This window comes from Oryctolagus cuniculus, chromosome 4 (genome assembly GCF_051225735.1).
Source record: "Oryctolagus cuniculus isolate XC-2025 breed Fujian yellow rabbit chromosome 4, ASM5122573v1, whole genome shotgun sequence".
Lineage (NCBI taxonomy): Eukaryota > Metazoa > Chordata > Mammalia > Lagomorpha > Leporidae > Oryctolagus > Oryctolagus cuniculus.
In genome coordinates, this window is record NC_142870.1 from 173,136,151 (window position 1) to 173,153,195 (window position 17,045).

The 17,045-nt window shown below is 48.7% G+C and overlaps 1 protein-coding gene across 2 annotated transcripts in view; it reads right to left on the bottom strand.

The window, feature by feature from the left end:
* Positions 1 to 17,045, bottom strand: part of TRANK1 (tetratricopeptide repeat and ankyrin repeat containing 1) — a 156,523-nt gene that overhangs the window by 2,830 nt on the left and 136,648 nt on the right. For both annotated transcript variants that reach the window (XM_089331309.1, XM_008266129.5), the window contains 5 exons: positions 15,177 to 15,265; positions 11,085 to 11,188; positions 10,831 to 10,963; positions 6,048 to 6,193; positions 571 to 3,620 (listed from right to left, as the gene is read on the bottom strand). In XM_089331309.1, coding sequence (XP_089187435.1) covers positions 571 to 3,620; positions 6,048 to 6,193; positions 10,831 to 10,963; positions 11,085 to 11,188; positions 15,177 to 15,265 — 3,522 coding nt within the window. The remainder of the gene's footprint in view (positions 1 to 570; positions 3,621 to 6,047; positions 6,194 to 10,830; positions 10,964 to 11,084; positions 11,189 to 15,176; positions 15,266 to 17,045) is intronic.

Consider the following 17,045-nt stretch of genomic DNA (forward strand, 5'->3'; position numbering starts at 1 on the left):
TCAAAATCCCAGTAAGCCCTGAACTGGAGTATCTGAATCAGAGAATGTTTTCAAATGTGCAATTTCACGCACTTCACACCTAACTTCTACTCAGCATAGAAGCTTGGGGAACTCTGACTTGAAGACCACGTAAGAATTCTCTTTTCAAAGAGCACAGGGGTATGACTTAGGAGCCCTCCTGAAAGGAAGACAGCATTCTCCCAGATCTCAGCCAGACAGCGCACGGGAGGTGCTCGAGACTGACCACTGAATGGATCCATCAGGAGAAGCTCAACACATTTTCATAAGACTTCCAACATTCTCCCTACATCCTCTCTAGAGAATCAGTTAGCATACCATTTTTCTCATCCGTAGTGCCTGGGGAAGCCATCTCAGCCAACGATAATCACAAATTTCTTAACTGGAGGAGGGGCAGTCCAAACAACGAGGGCTGTACTACGGAGTCACTCGTATTTCCGCTAAGGCCAGGATTCCAACACGCCTGAGTCAGACGCCAGGGACTTAACCCTCACAGGCCTTCTCGGAGCCCAGGCCTAACGCAGTCTGCGCCCCCGCCTGCACGGCCCTTACCTCCAGCCCAGGCCTTCCTCCTGTAGAGGTCCTCCACTATGTCCAGAACCCTCCTGATGTGCTCCTGAATCTTCCTCTGCAGCATCCGGCTGTGCTCTCTGGAACCCACGTGGCTGCGGATCCAAACGCTCTGCTCGATGTCCTGCACCACCAGCTTCCCTTCGTCAATGGCCGGGTCCACCGTCTCCCGGAAGAACTCTGCATACTTCTGGTAGGCCGCCTGCTGCCGCCTGTGGCCTTCCAGGTGGATGTGCTGCTCGTAAGACTCGCTCTTCCTCTCCGGACACTCCTCCCCTTCCGGCTCGGCCCTGCAGAGGGCCACAGCCTCTGGAGTCGCTCCCCCGAATGCCTTGCTGGGGCTGAAATAGTTCTCAGGGCTACGGGTAAACTTCACCCCACACAGGTCACACTGGGTCCTGTCCACATCAGCCCTTTTAAAGTTCCCAGCTCCAGGCTCTCTGGCCTCCTCCATGGTGGCCTCTGCCTGGGCATGCACGCTTCTCCTCCAGCTGACGCACAGAGATACCACCAGGCACACTCTTCTCAGCTTGCGTTGGACGGAGGCCTTCTGCTGCTTCTGCAGAAGGATGGCGGCCAGCAGGGGGTCGCGGTCTCCTACTGCTAGCTCATCTGCCTCATCCTGACCATACTCGCACTCAGGTTCTGCAAAGTAGACCACAGGCTCCATAGCGAGCAACCTGCTCAGTTTGACTTCTTCATGAGAGAGACCACGGACCACGGAGCCTTTGGCGTGCGCACCGTCCCAGCGCCACCGGCAGTCCATCAGGTACTCTTCATCTCGCTGATACAGCAGCTCCTGCAATGCTTCCACCACAGACTTCACACTGACCGCCACGCACACCCGCCTCACCACCCTGAGGAGCCGCTCGGGGACCTGGCCCGGACAGCTCGCCCGCATCAGCTGCAGCCGCCGCGCGATCTCCTGGAAATGGCGGCAGAGGAGAGGCTTGCAGAATGGCTGCAGGACGTCCTGGGCATTCACCAGCAGCACCAAGCACAGCACCAGTGTCCGCTCAGCCTCCCCCGAGACCACACGGGCTATCCCACTGAAGGCATCAAGCATGACGTTGAAGTGCACGTTCTCGCAGCCACACAGCACCTTGACGAGGTAAGAGAGGTGGAACCGGAAATCCTGAATGGCTTTGGCCACGTCCTTGGGTTTGTACTCCTGAATGATGGAGAAAACATCCCCGAACTCCTTGTCCTTTTTGCAGAACAGGAACTCCCAGTAGTGCAAGAGCGCAATGTAGCTCCTGGGGAGGCACAGCACGCCATTCTTCCAGAGGCGGGCCAGCACCACCGCGCAGTGGACAAACTGGGCCTCCAGCAAGGCCACTGTGTTTCCAACGCTGGGGATGAGCGGTTCTTTGCAGCGCCTGATGAGAACGTTCATGAAGCGGAAGAAGAGCTTCTTGTAGCCCTCCGGGTTCCTGTGCACATAGAGCTGGTCGATGCAGCTCTCCAGCAGCCGGATGAAGCACAGGGCGCTCCTCCCCACGCTCGCGTCGTCCCTGCTGGGAACCAGCATGCCGGACTTCCCTTCTATTCTCTTCGCCCTGCTGCCTCTCCCCCCACCCTTGTCCTCTTTTGCCGACTCCAGAGCTCGGAGTTCCTGGTTGTAGCTGTCCTCCTCCTGGTGGAGCAGCTTTTCAAACTCCTCTGGGTACTGCGAGGAGAGGAGGAAAGCCTGCATGGCGCTCAGCCACAGGTCCGTGGATTCGCGGCGGCCGCAAGCCCCTTCACTCTGGAACAGAGCATGGACATACTCTTTCAAGGCAGACCTGCAGTATCGGAAGGATGCCTGACTCAGCCTGAGGACTTCTTTGCAAGCCATAGGGTTTTCCGACAGTACTCTCGGATGGAAATGCTTAGGAAAGAGGACACTGAGGAAGGATTTGCAAAAGCCATACACGTCTGTGGACAGAATACAGTCGATCTCTTTAAGTTCTTCAGCTAAGAGTTTGGGGAATACTTTTTTGGCTTCCAAAAGCAATCCATTGATTGCCACCAGGTGTGTTTTTGACTGAACCAAACACTTGGCCTCACAGCGCCGCAGAGGCCTGTGGAAATCTTCACAGCTCTCCTTCTCACATTTTAAGCCTACAATAAACCTCCTGCAGACCCCAGGGTAGGTGTTCCCAAGCAGGCTCCGTGTGATTTGACATAGCCTGTTCAAAAGGTGTTTGTTTAGCGCTAATTTCACTTGTTCAGTCATTATCAAGAAATAGTCGTTAGTTTTCTTCTCTCTCAAGTTCAAACCCAGGTCAAAAACTAGTCTTAATATGGGCCCAGGGTCATTCTGAGCTATCTGGCAGTACTTGGTGTCCACCTGAGAAATTCCAAAAAACTCAAAGCAAGACTTGACCATTTCCTTCTCAGCGTTGGTAGTCACCCTTTGGAGGGCCCTGACCAGTCTGAGGAGGACTGCCAAGCCCACCGGGGCCAGGGCCAGAACCTTATCAGCCTCAGCCTCGCACTGGCTGGCTGCTTCATACAGCGCTTCGACCACTCCGGCTGAGTGGTTGAGCATGTCGAACTTGAGGAAGGCATCCTTGAGCTTCTGGAAGTCTTTCAGGATCACTCCCTGCAGAAACTGGGCCTCAGCAATGCCAGACAACTGGCTGGTTTGAGAGCAGAGACCAAGTGCTTCCCTCAGGATGACCTTGGTGTGTTCGATGTCATAATCTCTGGCCACATTGAGGCGAGCAGCCGCCAGGAGACAGGAGGCCTGGAAGCCCTTGTCAGCCGTGAGCCTGGCGGCCTCCAGGAGGTGACCGTGCTGCCTCATCAGCACGGCAGCCTCTTCTCTCCGCCCTTCCCTGTGCAGCAGGTCTGCAGCTGCCGCGAGGCACTTCCGAGACTTCAGGAACACTAGCTGGTCTTCTACGTCTAGCTTGGACAGGACAGCCAGCATCTCCTCAGTCTTATTTGCACTCAGGTACTTTGCTGCAGCTTCCAAGTAAAACTGACTGGCAGAGTAAGAGAGCTTAGAAATGGGGAAAGTCTTGGTCTTTAGCATTTCTTCATACCTACGAAGAGGACGCAAATTGTCAACTTCCTATTGCCCAATCAATACAAAATTTTCTCTAAAATATAGCACACAGCAACTTAAATAAAACGTCAGCATGTAGATATTACACAATAAGACTTGTCAACATTCAAGAACTTTTATAAATGAAAGTTATCAAGGTAATAATATATAACAAAGCATTCTTGAAAGAAATCAGGCATCTGTGTGCTTTATTAACAAAACATCATGAAGTGCAACTCAAGCAGGAAGGAGTTAAGTTTGAAAGCCACTGCCTGAGGCACCATCACCCTAGTGACCACTGGCTGCTCCATCTCCCATCCAGCTCCCTGATAATGGCCTGGGAAAAATAGATGACTCAAGTGCTTGGGCCCCTGCCTCCCACTTGGAACATCCAGAAGAAGCTCCTGGCTCCTGGCTTCAGCCTGGCCCAGCCCCAGCCATCTGGGGAGTGAACCAGGGGATGGAAGCTCTCTCCTTTTCTCTCTCTCTCTCTGTTTCTCCCTCCCTCTGTGTAATTCTTGCAAATAAATAAATAATTACTTTTAAAAAATGTTTACTAAGAAAGGAAGGTCAATCTATGGAGCAAAATGTATGCATACTCAAAATTATCCTCAAAAATCCCTTCACGTGCAGAAGCATGAAGCAAGACCCCTACCTTACACCTTACACAAAAGTCCACTCAACATGGATTAAAGACCTAAATCTATGACCTGACACCATCAAGTTACTAGAGAACATTGGAGAAACCCTTCAAGATATTGGCACAGGCAAAGAGTTTCTGGAAAAGACCCGGGAGGCACAGGCAGTCAAAGCCAAAATTAACTATTGGGATTGCATCAAATTGAGACGTTTCTGTACTGCAAAAGAAACAGTCAGGAGAGTGAAGAGACAACCGTCAGAATGGGAAAAAATATTTGCAAACTATGCAACAGATAAAGGGTTAATAACCAGAATCTACAAAGAGATCAAGAAACTCCACAAAAACAAAACCAACAACCCAATTAAGAGATGGGCCAAGGACCTCAATAGACATTTTTCAAAAGAGGAAATCCAAATGGCCAACAGGCACATGAAAAAATGTTCAAGGTCATTAGCAATCAGGGAAATGCAAATCAAAACCACAATGAGGTTCCACCTCACCCCGGTTAGAATGGCTCACATTCAGAAATCTACCAACAACAGATGCTGGCGAGGATGTGGGGAAAAAGGGACACTAACCCACTGTTGGTGGGAATGCAAACTGGTCAAGCCACTATGGAAGTCAGTCTGGAGATTCCTCAGAAACCTGAAGATAACCCTACCGTTCGACCCAGCCATCCCACTCCTTGGAATTTACCCAAAGGAATTTAAATTGGCAAACAAAAAAGCGGTCTGCACCCTAATGTTTATTGCAGCTCAATTCACAATAGCTAAGACCTGGAACCAACCTAAATGCCCATCAACGGTAGACTGGATAAAGAAATTATGGGATATGTACTCTTTAGAATACTATACCGCAGTAAGAAACAACGAAATCCAGTCATTTGCAACAAAATGGAGGAATCTGGAACACATCATGCTGAGTGAAATAAGCCAGTCCCAAAGGGACAAATACCATATGTTCTCCCTGATCGGTGACAACTGACTGAACACCAAAAAGGAAACACTCTTCAGAAGTACACAGTAGCTGGTGCTGGGCCAGCCTGAAGACACAATCAGGATCTCCCCTGTAGGGAGCAAGGCCCCAAGAACGTGAGCATCTCCAGGATGCCCATTACAGGGAGCTGGGACTTGAACCTAAGCACTTCAGTTCCAAGTGGTGCCTTAGCAGCTGTGCCAAATGTTCATCCCAACTGCTGGAATTGGAGGAGGAGGCAGGATGGGAGTGGGCTGGGAGGTGGGTGTGGGGGAAGAACCATTATAGTTCTAAAGTTGTACCTATGAAATTTGCATCATAAATAAAAGCTACAAAAAGTAAAAAAAAAAAAAAAAAAAAAATCCCTTCAATTCTCATAAAAGCGTGAGCATGATTCAGGGTGCACAAGTATGTTCAGTGTGATATGTGATCAACAAGAAAGGATGAGATGGGCTGCAGACACATCAGTGACCACATCCATCTCCCCCTTCACCATCCAGCTGTGGCTCTGCTCCTTGGCCAGGTGTGCAGACGGCTATGAAGCACTGACAGGCCGCCTTTACTCCACAGATGAGCCAGGATAGTCTGCTATATATACGCACCCTTCATCTTCTTCTGCTCCTTTCCTGCTATGAAAGCTGACAAAGAGTGAAAAACTCTGCGTCTTGCTCTCAAGCAGCTCCTGAGCCAGCGCCAAGGCCACACTCAAGTGGAAGGAGGGCGACGTGATCAAGCTCCCTCACAGGGCGAGGACGACACCACCCAGGGCAAGCGGCCCCAGAAGCGAGGGGAGAGAAGAAAACCACCTACTTTTCCACTGCGATAGCCGCTTCTTCAAAAAGCTCCTCTTGGCAGTACATTGTGAGAGCCAGATCAAATTCCTGAATCTGCTCAAAGCATCTGAAAGCATCTTTGTAGCACTGGCTTCGTTTATAGAAATAGGCCGCCTCTCTTATCTAGGACAGAGCAAGTTTACTTTTTATTTAGCATATTCACGACTTTCTAATCTTAAAAATATACTACTACTATGAGTAATAAAGAGGAAGACCATATGCCTTTTTAGTATTAAGTTAAAAAACACTAAAACATAATTAAAAATAGTAAGCAAACTAGTTATTTAATAGGGAGAAACAAAGCTAAACCACAACCTTATACCATATATATATATATATATATATATATATCCTGATGGATTAAAGATCTTAAATAGGAAAACTATTAAGAGAAAATATATAACATTATCTTTGTGACTTTGAAGTAAAAACAAAAATAGAACAGGAGAAAAACTGACAGATTTGGTTACATCAAAACACTTCAATAAAGAACACATGAAATAAAAATTAGTAGATGACAAATATTAACAGAACTGTCTGTGAAGATAGAAATGTTATATATCTATGCTATCCAATCTTCTAGCCTCTAGCCGCATTTGAATATGGAGCCTTTGAAATGTGCACAGGGGCTGACATGGTGACATAGGGGGTAAAACCACCACCTGGGATGTCGGCATCCCATATGGGCACCTGTTCCAGTTCTGATCCAGCTCCCTGTTGACGGCCTGGATATGGCAGTGGAAGATGGCCCAGGTGCTTGGGCCCCTGCCACCCATGTGGGAGACCTGGAAGAAGGTCCCAGCTCCTGGCTTTGGCCTAGCCCAGCCTTGGCTATTGCAGGTATCTTGAGAGTGAACCAGAGGATGGAAAATATCTGCGTGTGTGTGTGTGTGTGTGTGCATGTGCACGCGTGCCTACTTCTTTCTCTGTAACTCTGCCTTTCAAATAAATAAATCTTTCAGAAAGAAAGAAAGGAATGGAGACAATGAAACTGAGGAACTAAGTTTTAAATTTTATTTAATTTTAATCAGTTTAAGTTTAAATATTCACTCATGACTAGTGGTGACTGGACTACGTAAGTCTAGAACATAAAAATTCCTGCAACCACAAGAAAAAGGCTTTCTTGAAAACATAACAGAAAACTAGGCAAAGGCTATAAACTTCCACAGTAGTGGAAGCTTGAATAAATAACAAATAAATTAAAATGTCCATTTCTACTAATAATTAGAGAACTATAAACTAAAACCACAATGAGATACACCCACCAGGCTCGCGAAAAATTGGAAAATCAGAACTCGCTGAATGTGGCCAAGACAATGGGAAACATGAAACTCTCATGCACAAAGTAGCACATCCATTCTAGAAAGCAAAGTGGCCACACTAAATGAAATAAGACATATGCATATTCTGGGGCCACAAGCCCAGCCCAGCCCAGCAACATATCTCAAGAACAATCTTGCCCAGGACTGTAAGGAGACATGCTGCACCGTGGTGTTATGAGTGGCAGCCAGGAGCTGATGACAGACTAGATCTAAGTAGATAAATCCGTGCAGAGACACCTACTTGAGAACACCCCAGTGGTCATGAACAGGGCCAGATCTTAACACTATAATATGGGGTAGGAATAAGTGAAAACAGAATAAGGTGCCATTTAGACAAGTTTGAAATATACACTTATAGAAGACACCACTAGGTATTCTTCATGAACACGAGCACTTGAAGACACAGACCAAATATACTGGAATGGCTGCCAACGAGAAGAGAATGCAAAGAGCAAGAGGACGAACATAAAATGCAATGAGTGGGCCTGTCCTCACCAATGGTGGGTCTCCCGTGAGCAGAGCAGACATCAGACTCCTAGCCACTTCACGCATTCCATCCAGTCCATCAGCTAACACTGTCCATTCAGCTGCCCCGATATTCCCCAGATGTGACCCCTTCTTTCCCATCTCCACCACCCCAGCAGCACAGGCCCCACTGCAGCCTGCGCCACTGTTAGATTCTCCGAACTTCCCTTGCTTTCTGCCTCTCCCTGGCTGCCCTTCAGAGCTTCCAAATAGTTTCATGACACTCCTCCAACCCAAACCTTCCACTGGCTCCCGTCATATCTGAACAAAATCCAGCCCTTCCTGTGCGCCACAAGGCCTCACCACACCCACTCCTGCCAGCCTGTGGCAATCAGTTCACCACTGCTATTTTCCTCACTCAGCTCCAGCACAACTGGGTGCCCTGCTGCTCTCCAAACCTACCAAGACGCGACGCTGGCTTTGCCTGTGAGGGTCTTGGCCTGTGATGCCCTCCAGAAGCTGTTATCATGTCTGCTCAAAAATCAACTGTCTGAAGCCTCCCTCTGCACCTGCAGCCCCTTCTATACCCTCTTCCTCCACCATGCTTTCTTTTCTTCTTAGCCCTCATCACCACTGACACCTTGTACTCTGTTTATCCCCTCAGCTCCCCCACAGTGGAAAGGGAAGTTCTGCTAGGCCCAGGTCTATGCTTTGAGACCCCCTGGTCACCAGCACTTACAGTGCCTGGCACACAGCAGGGGGTCTACAATGTGTTGAGTATTTAATTTCATAATGCTACTCGCTAATCCTGAGGTTCAAAGGAAAAACTAAAGTGCAACAACAAATATTTGCCAGGCCCCTCCAAAAAATGATACTAGTGATGTTGAATGAGACAAGCTGCAGGAAGTGCTAAAGTAAAACTAAGATTCACAGGCAAGTTTTCCAGAGCTCACAGACCAAGAAGTGCTTAGACTTGTCTCAGCCACATCAGTGAGCCTTCCCACTAAGACTTCTGTTTTCTATCTTCTCTCTCCACAGTGCTCACTACTCTCAAGACAACGCCCTGTGTGTGAGTGAGGGCATGTCATGTGCCACGTGTGTGACCAGCTGGATGCAGGAAGGGAGAGCCAGTGCTAAGCAGCAGCGCCTGCTCTAGCCCACTCCACACGGCATCCAGGGACACCAATGCTGCTCTCTGGAGAAAGGAAGTAGGCAGGGCACACGACTGCCTGACAGTAAAGCTTACTACTCCCACACATCCCCACAAACACTTCATCCCAGGGCAGCGCACACTTGGGGGCTGGGAACAGGAAGGTCATCTGGCCTCAGAATCCAGGCAAAAGCTGCCACCACGCTGCTCATTTTGAATACTGTCAGTTGGCTGGAGTGAGGCCAGAAGATGTCTGAGACTGGCTGAGGGTGAACACTCTTCCAGACAGGGCATGAGCCAAGAAAGGGGTCCAGGCTCCTCCTTGCATGGGGTGAGAACTGCTAGGATGTGCTGCTGAGAGAAGGTCGAGGAAGCAGCATCTAGGAGTTGGCCCCACGGAGGCAGAAGTACAGAGGGAGTGTCAGGCTTCCGGGGCAGTACGGTCTCCATGTTCAGAAGGTGCTGAAGTCCTGGAGAAGGGAGTGTGGGTGCACGTCAGGGATCCCCGGCCTTTCCCCTCATCCATTCTCACTTCAGATGTGCAGCTTGACAGGAGAAAGGATGGTCAGGAGACAAGGATGGAGTCTCTGCTTCAGTCATGCCAGATGCTTACAGACAACAGGGGACAGTGACAAGCTGAGGCCTTCTCTTGGATCCAAGGAGGCAGTACTGAAGACTGGAGGGCAGAAGTTGGATACTATTCTTGTTCCTGGAATCTAGGACCCAAACTTCCATCCCCAGTGAAATGTCTTCTCCAGGATGCCCCTCTGTTCCCACTTCCTAAAACCTGTAATAATCATGGAGCAGGACAGACTACATCAAGAGGGTCTTAGCATGTTTTTGGACACTGACTCGGGGCCACAATTCAGTCCCCACCCCTAATCCCTAGCCTGTGGACAGAGGGTCTAAGGAGTTAGCATGCTGCATGTTTCACATGCACACACAGACCCTGCCCTCCAGCCACAGTCATGATGCCAATACGTGGAAAACGCACCATCTACAGCCTCTCGAACCACCTGTGGAGGAAGACCCGGCTGCTTGAAATTTTGAGCCCATCAAAAGTGGCACACTAAAAACTAGTCACAAGAAAACAACCACCCCCTGTATGTCTCAGCAATGCCAAATGGCTGTAAAAATTACCGGCTGCTTCCTTTCACCTCATGCGCTAATCTTGTTGCTGACAAATGAAGTTTGGGCTTGTTGCCAGCCTGCTGACCACTCCAAGTGGGTGAGCTCTGGGCTAGCAGCTCTCTAAAAGAGCATTCTGTGATGCTGCAAATGTCCCCTATCAATGGGCACTTGCAGTATGCCTAGGGAGACTGAAGGCATCATTTTTAACTTTATGACATTTTTATTAATTTAAATTTTAAATTAAATAACCACATGTGACTGCTGGGGACATGCATATCTAAAGTAATTGCTAGGAACACAGGAAAAACCCCATGTCAAGCCCAGGCTTCTTACTCAAGCTGAATCCAGACTGCAAACATAGAGAAAGAGAAGGCAAGAATATTCTAAAACCTATCTGTGACTTGGACATCTGACCTCCCTGTGGCTAATATCAGGCCTTGAACTTTAATAGAGACACAGAGGAACACACACACACACACACACACACACACACAGAGTCTCCAGAGACTTCTAGAAGTCTGAGCAGACAGAGGAAGAAGGACAGCCGTTAGAGTCACCAGAGCCAGGCTCTCCCTCAGTGGAGGACCAGGGCCCTTGCCTGCTCCAAGCAGAGGCTGAATGGTCCTCCTCTCAATCTGTTCAAGACAAGCCCAGTTCTCCCAAGGGGCTGCTATCGATTGGGAGCACCATACCTTTCCCAGCCTCTCACACAGCTGGGCACAGAGCTGAAACTCCTTGGCGCAGCTCAGACACTTAAGCGACAGCTTTGGCTCATTGCATTCCAAGTATGTCTTAGCCAGTTTCAAATACTCCAACTGCTTTTCCCTGAAGGAAGGGAAATAAAACAGCAAATAAAACAACAACCCATGGAATGCTGATCTAACACCAACACATTTGACCTGCTACTCTCATTAGAGCAAACCTGAAATGATCCTGAGACTCTTACCTAGGGCTGACTTTCTTAGACTTCATGTTCAGGACAGTATTGTGGGCCAGAGCCAACTTCTCCTTCTCAAATGCACCTCCTTTTTGGTAACACTTGGCTGCAACCTGGAATAGGGAAAAAATTCTGATTATCACTAAGGCATTGGAGGTAACACACAGAACAGGAGTTAGAGCATGCATTACATGCTTATGCTGATACAGTACCTGGTCCTGCCCTACCCCACCTGGGAGGGAGGGACAGGAAGGTGCAGAACTGCCACGGCAGCCACAGAGGATAAAGACTAACAGTGCTACCAGCCGACACTGCACATGCAAAGGTTCCTTTTGGAAGTCATGGAAAAGGTATATAATATGTATGTTTTTAGGCCACAAGAGCACCACTCAGTTTAATCTTCCAGTAGCCACATGTAAGAAGTGTCATCCTCCTCGTTGTATACAGAAGCAACCTCAGGTCAGAGCCATGGAACAAATGGTCTAAAATCACCCAGGAGCTTTTCTGTGCTTTGACCCAGTTGGCAACTGCTGGCTTCCTGGCAGTGCTGGGGGAGCGGCTGCAGCACACGTCCTAGGTGGCGCTGGCACTGGACACGACAGTGCAGCACATCCAGGTGCATTACCAGATCCTCTGACTGTAAGATGTGCAAACACGTGTCACAGAGGAGTCAGCCGCAACCTGGTCCTTGCAGGAGAAAGCTGTTTTTCTAACACAGAAATGCTGACACCATGTCTCCCAGCACAGGCTACAAAGGGCAGAAGGTTCACATTCTACGCAGCAGCACGTAGACATCAGGTCTCAGTGTGGGCAGGGCAGGGGCTAAGAGGCGTCTGCTGATAAAGTGGGCAGGATGGCTTCTCTCCCCACTCATGCTCTTGGCCTCAGCCTCCCCAGCCCCAGGGGCCTCCTTGCACACCTGAGATCTACGCCTTGATCCTTCTTAGCATGGGGCCTTTGCACACACTGTTTCTTCTAACTGAAATCCTCTTCCATCCTTTCTTCGCCTGGTTAACTTTATTCATTCTACAGGTCTCTTTCTAAGAAGGCTTCTCTGGCCTCCCTGTCCAGGAAAGGTGGTTCTGGGGGTCTCTCATCTGTGACACCCACAACAGCTGCAACTGTGTACCCATCTATTTGCCCGTTTTGCTTCTCCTTATACACTGGGACTGAAACATAATGCTTGGCCCATAGCTCAAAAGAGATTTGCTGAATGAATGAATCCTGTATGGTGGTTCTGAAACATTCATTGACATGCAGCCACAAACTCAATAAACCACCTGAGTCCTGAAGTCCGTTAGCAGGGTCAAAATAAAGTCAGGCAAGGGGGCTTTTTTATAACATCCTCATCTGTGCCGGCTCCCCTAAAAAGATTTTAGATTAAACATTCAAAAGGTATATTTAAAGGGACAGATAACTGGAAACCCATGGGCAACACATATGGGTAACACCAACAGTGTTATGAAGGGAATGATGGGAAAGACTAGAGTTTTTCAACTTCATACCCATGCCTGTTGCCCATATTATCCCTCATCTCCCTCCCTACTGCCCACCCACACCCTACCAAAAAAAAAAAAATCCTAGTGTTACAACAGCGAGTTAAAGCAAGGACAAGAAGTGAATAACAAGTTTTGGGGCTCAGTCACCTTTTGCAACTAAAAACTATGTACTTATGAAACAAACTTCTAGATAGGCCCAAAGCTACAACAGCATGCATTCTATACTTCTACCCCATGTCCCAATGGCAAGGGTGGCCACAGTCCTTTACGCCATCTGTATCTGTCCATACCCCTTCGATTTGTACAACTTTGCCGGTTCTCCCCTCATGACTGCTGCCTATTTTCCCTCCCTTCTAATCTGGGCTGTGATTTGCTATGGCCAACAGAGCTCACCAAAAGAAATGTTAGTGAGTTCCAAGGCCTGTCCTCAAGAGATCCTGGTACTTCTCTAAATCCTGCTCAGGTGTCACGTGAACAAGCCCAGACTAAGCAGAAAGAAGATGAAGAATATGTAACCCAGGAACCCCAGTCACGCCAGTCACCTGAGCCAAGTGCCAGTCAACCCCCAGAAGCAAGCCTGCCTCACTGACTAGCAGCTGAATGCAGACCCAAGTTGCCCAGCCGAGGCCAGAAGAACAACTCAGCTAAACCCAACACTGCTAACCCACAGAATTGGGAGCAACAGAAATGACTTGTTTTAAGATGCTAAGTGCTAGGCCGGCGCCGCGGCTCACTAGGCTAATCCTCCGCCTTGCGACGCCGGAACACCGGGTTCTAATCCCGGTTGGGGCGCCGGATTCTGTCCCGGTTGCCCCTCTTCCAGGCCAGCTCTCTGCTGTGGCCAGGGAGTGCAGTGGAGGATGGCCCAGGTGCTTGGGCCCTGCACCCCATGGGAGACCAGGAAAAGCACCTGGCTCCTGGCTCCTGCCATCGGATCAGCGCGGTGCGCCGGCCGCAGTGCGCCGACCGCGGCGGCCATTGGAGGGTGAACCAACGGCAAAGGAAGACCTTTCTCTCTCTCTCTCACTGTCCACCCTGCCTGTCAAAAAAAAAAAAAATGCTAAGTGCTGGGATTGCTTATTATGCAGTCACGTAACTGATAAATCCAAGATATGAAGTATTTGCTGCAACAGACAGAAACTCCTCTAAGAGCTGGGACTGAGAAAACATTGAAAATTCCCTCTGGCCATGTCAGTCCACAGACACTTCCCCTGTGGCTTCTGTCAAGTTCTGACTTGTGGATTCACCTTCCCCATCACTTCCAGGTAGCTTCACTCAGGCCCAACTCCATGAAATGCCAGAGGAAGGAAGGACCATTAGAGAAGCAGGACAAGCTGCTCGAGAGAAGTCACTGTGTCCATTTGTTCAGAAACTGCCAGAAAAGCTGCAGACGTTCTCTGTGAGGAGGAGGAGTTGAACACTGAGACGTACAGTGATCTGTCCTAAACCAGCTTTCGCTGCTCTTCTGGAGAGCATCACTAGCAGCTGCAGGCCTGGGGCACACCCCATGCATGGGGGAGTCCCATCCTTGGGAAACGTGCACTTCCGTGTAGCCATGCCTACGGTGGCCAGTGTTGCTGGCAAGCTGATCTCAGTATCCCCTCTGCCCTTTCTTCCCTGATGGCAGAATCTGCCTCCCTTAAAGGGCTGAAAATGCCAGATGAGACCATTCCCCCAGAATCCCTAGGGGATTCTAGGACGCGGTCTATATATGACCTGGAACTGACCAATGAGATGCAGGAGAAGGCCACTAGGAACTTCATGATTGAAAGGAAAGTGGCTGCTCTTCACTCCTGTTGAGAGGCCACTGTGGGGCACAGGGTGTTTGGAGCTGCTGGAGCAGCCATTATGCCATTTGACAAGATACAGATGAGACAGAGAAGCGATGGTAATGAGAAGGTGCCCATGCTGACTTTGCTGAGCCAAAGAACCAACCTTGAGACCAGGATTCTTCTTATTAGATTTTTAAAACACTTCTCTTTCAGTAGGGCATTTGCAACTTGCCAGTGAAGACATCACTACCACCACCTCATAGGAGACACCAGCAGTGGTGTCCCACCTGAGACCTGGCGATGCAGGGAATGCTGACTGTGGGAAAAGCAATGAGGCTCTCGGCCTAGTTCCCACACTTCAAAAGGTCTATCACAGAGGTAACATTTTGTGGAAAAAAACTGCGCTGGCTGACTAACATGACTGGCTGGAGACTGGTCAGTGCTGTCTAGTGACAAAGTTTATTTATTAGTCCATGCTCACCAGAGTCAGACTGGGTGAAGTCTACATCTGATCAGTTTGAAAAGTAAGAGAACAACCTGTTACTGTCTTGTGATGAGAGCAAAAGCTGAGAAAACTTCACAAAAGGATTCCTTGGTGGGCAAAGGTCATGACTTCCCATTCTCCCATCAGCAATGCAGGTACCTGGCCAAAGTGAAGGGGGCCATCCCTGCGCTGGACAGGGAGCTCTCGAGTGACTTCAGGTTTCAGAAGGGGCACGAGCACCATATGCACCCTCATCTTTTCTTGGAGACACGTGCAAAGGTGGGAAAACCTGCCGTGAGGCCTGCTGAGGCTACTGGCCCCAGCGGTTCCTGCTCCAGCCCCTTACCTTCCAGCACTGGTGCTTGGCATAGTATTCTCCTTGGGCAATCCACTCCTCAGGAGTCGAGGTCTTAACAAACATGCTATCATCAAAGTCTAAAATGAAAAAGAAAAGTGGATTTGCTTCCCTGGGCATCCAATTAAACCTGTTGTTATGGCTGAATTGCAACCCTCAACACCACAATACCTCAGAATGGGTGACCAAGTTAGAATGGGGCTGTTAAGAGTACGCTGTATGACTATATCAGTAAAAGAGGAGACCAGAACACACAGAGACACCAGGGGGCATGCGAGCACAGAGGAAAGACTCCATGTGGAAGCAGTATGAAGCTTGTCTACGAGCCAAAAAGAGGCCTCTGCAGATACCCACTCTGCCAACGCCTTGATCTTGGACTTGTAGCCTCCAGAACTGTGCAAAACTATATTTCTGTTGATTAAGCCACCCAGATCATGGTATTTTGTTACAAATGCCAGAGCAGGCTGATATACTTGAGTGGTCATTCTAACATTCTTTTATTATATACTTTAGCTTATCAGTCCTGGCTGCTGTGGGTTTTAGAAGGTGGAGGTGAAGGCGAGAAGGATGTGGTCTGGTTTTTAAATTTTGGTCAACTTTTCTTTTGTCTGGCTATGAATCAGAAGACAGATAGCAATTACTAAATCTACCTCAAAATTCCAAAATCAAGCTCTTATCAAGCTCCCAGAGCAGAGCTTTAGCAAGGAACAAAGTGACAGAACTTTATAGTCGAGTACAGATGCTCATAGACTTGCAATGGAGTTATATCCCAATAAGCCCCACTGTGAGTTGAAAATACAGTTGATACCCCTAACATACTGAGCACCACAGTTCAGCAGCACAGTCACTGTGTGAGAGCTACGCTGGCTGCTGCTGCCCAGCATCAGCAGAACTACAATAACAGCCAAATCTGAGTTGAAGGGGCGAGGGATACCCAGACCAATGGATATCAACCAAGAGAGTGACTCCTTAAGCCTCAGTGCCTGATACCTCCCTGTCCTACCACTGCTACTGCCCTTGGGCACTGATGGCTTTGCAGTGTCTGGTTCTGAATCCACGTGCATTATCAGTGCTCTGGTGATATTTTACTCCCACAGAAAACCCTGCACTGGACTGTAAACAGGGCAAGCAAACTGGAGGCACCATGCTGAAGAAGCACAATGGCACAGTCACTACATGCCTCCAAGTTCCCTTGCCAGGAACACAGATGCTCTGAAAGAATACCACGTGCAGCTACAGCTGGTAATGAAGACTGCAGCTTTTCTTGCATTCTTAATGCTACAAAGACATAAAATTAAGTGTAATTTTCTTGAATTTTTAAATTAGAAAATTTGTCTATCTTGATGGTCTCTCACAGTGAATACCACAGCATGTTTTGGGAACCAAAGGCTTGTGAGCTACAGAGAGACTGAGAAAAACCATACCAGGCCAACTCACTCATTTCCCTTTTAGTTGAAGAAGTAAAGGCCTACAGAGAGAAAGTGAGCCCTAAATAAGGTCCTGTGACTATGCAGGTAGAGAGTTTGTGAAGCCAGTTTTTAACTCCAAGCAATCAACATTTCCCTCACACCACAAGAGCCAGGTCCTAGGAACAGAACATCTGATCCTGGTCCCCAACTGGGCCACCAGCAATAACCAGAAACAGCCTTCCTTCACGGAGTGAGCTGAGGAACGCTCAGGAATCAGAACACCTCGTCCTTGCAGCAGCCACACCCTGCTCCTTCTCTTATTAGAGGGATTGACTGTGGCCTAGAGAAGCCAACTCAGCAGTGACCCTCAAGGAAGAGAACAATTTCCTCTTCTGTGAGGTTATCCTACCAGAAGGACTTCACTTCATTTTTAATTATTCAGTCTTGGTAA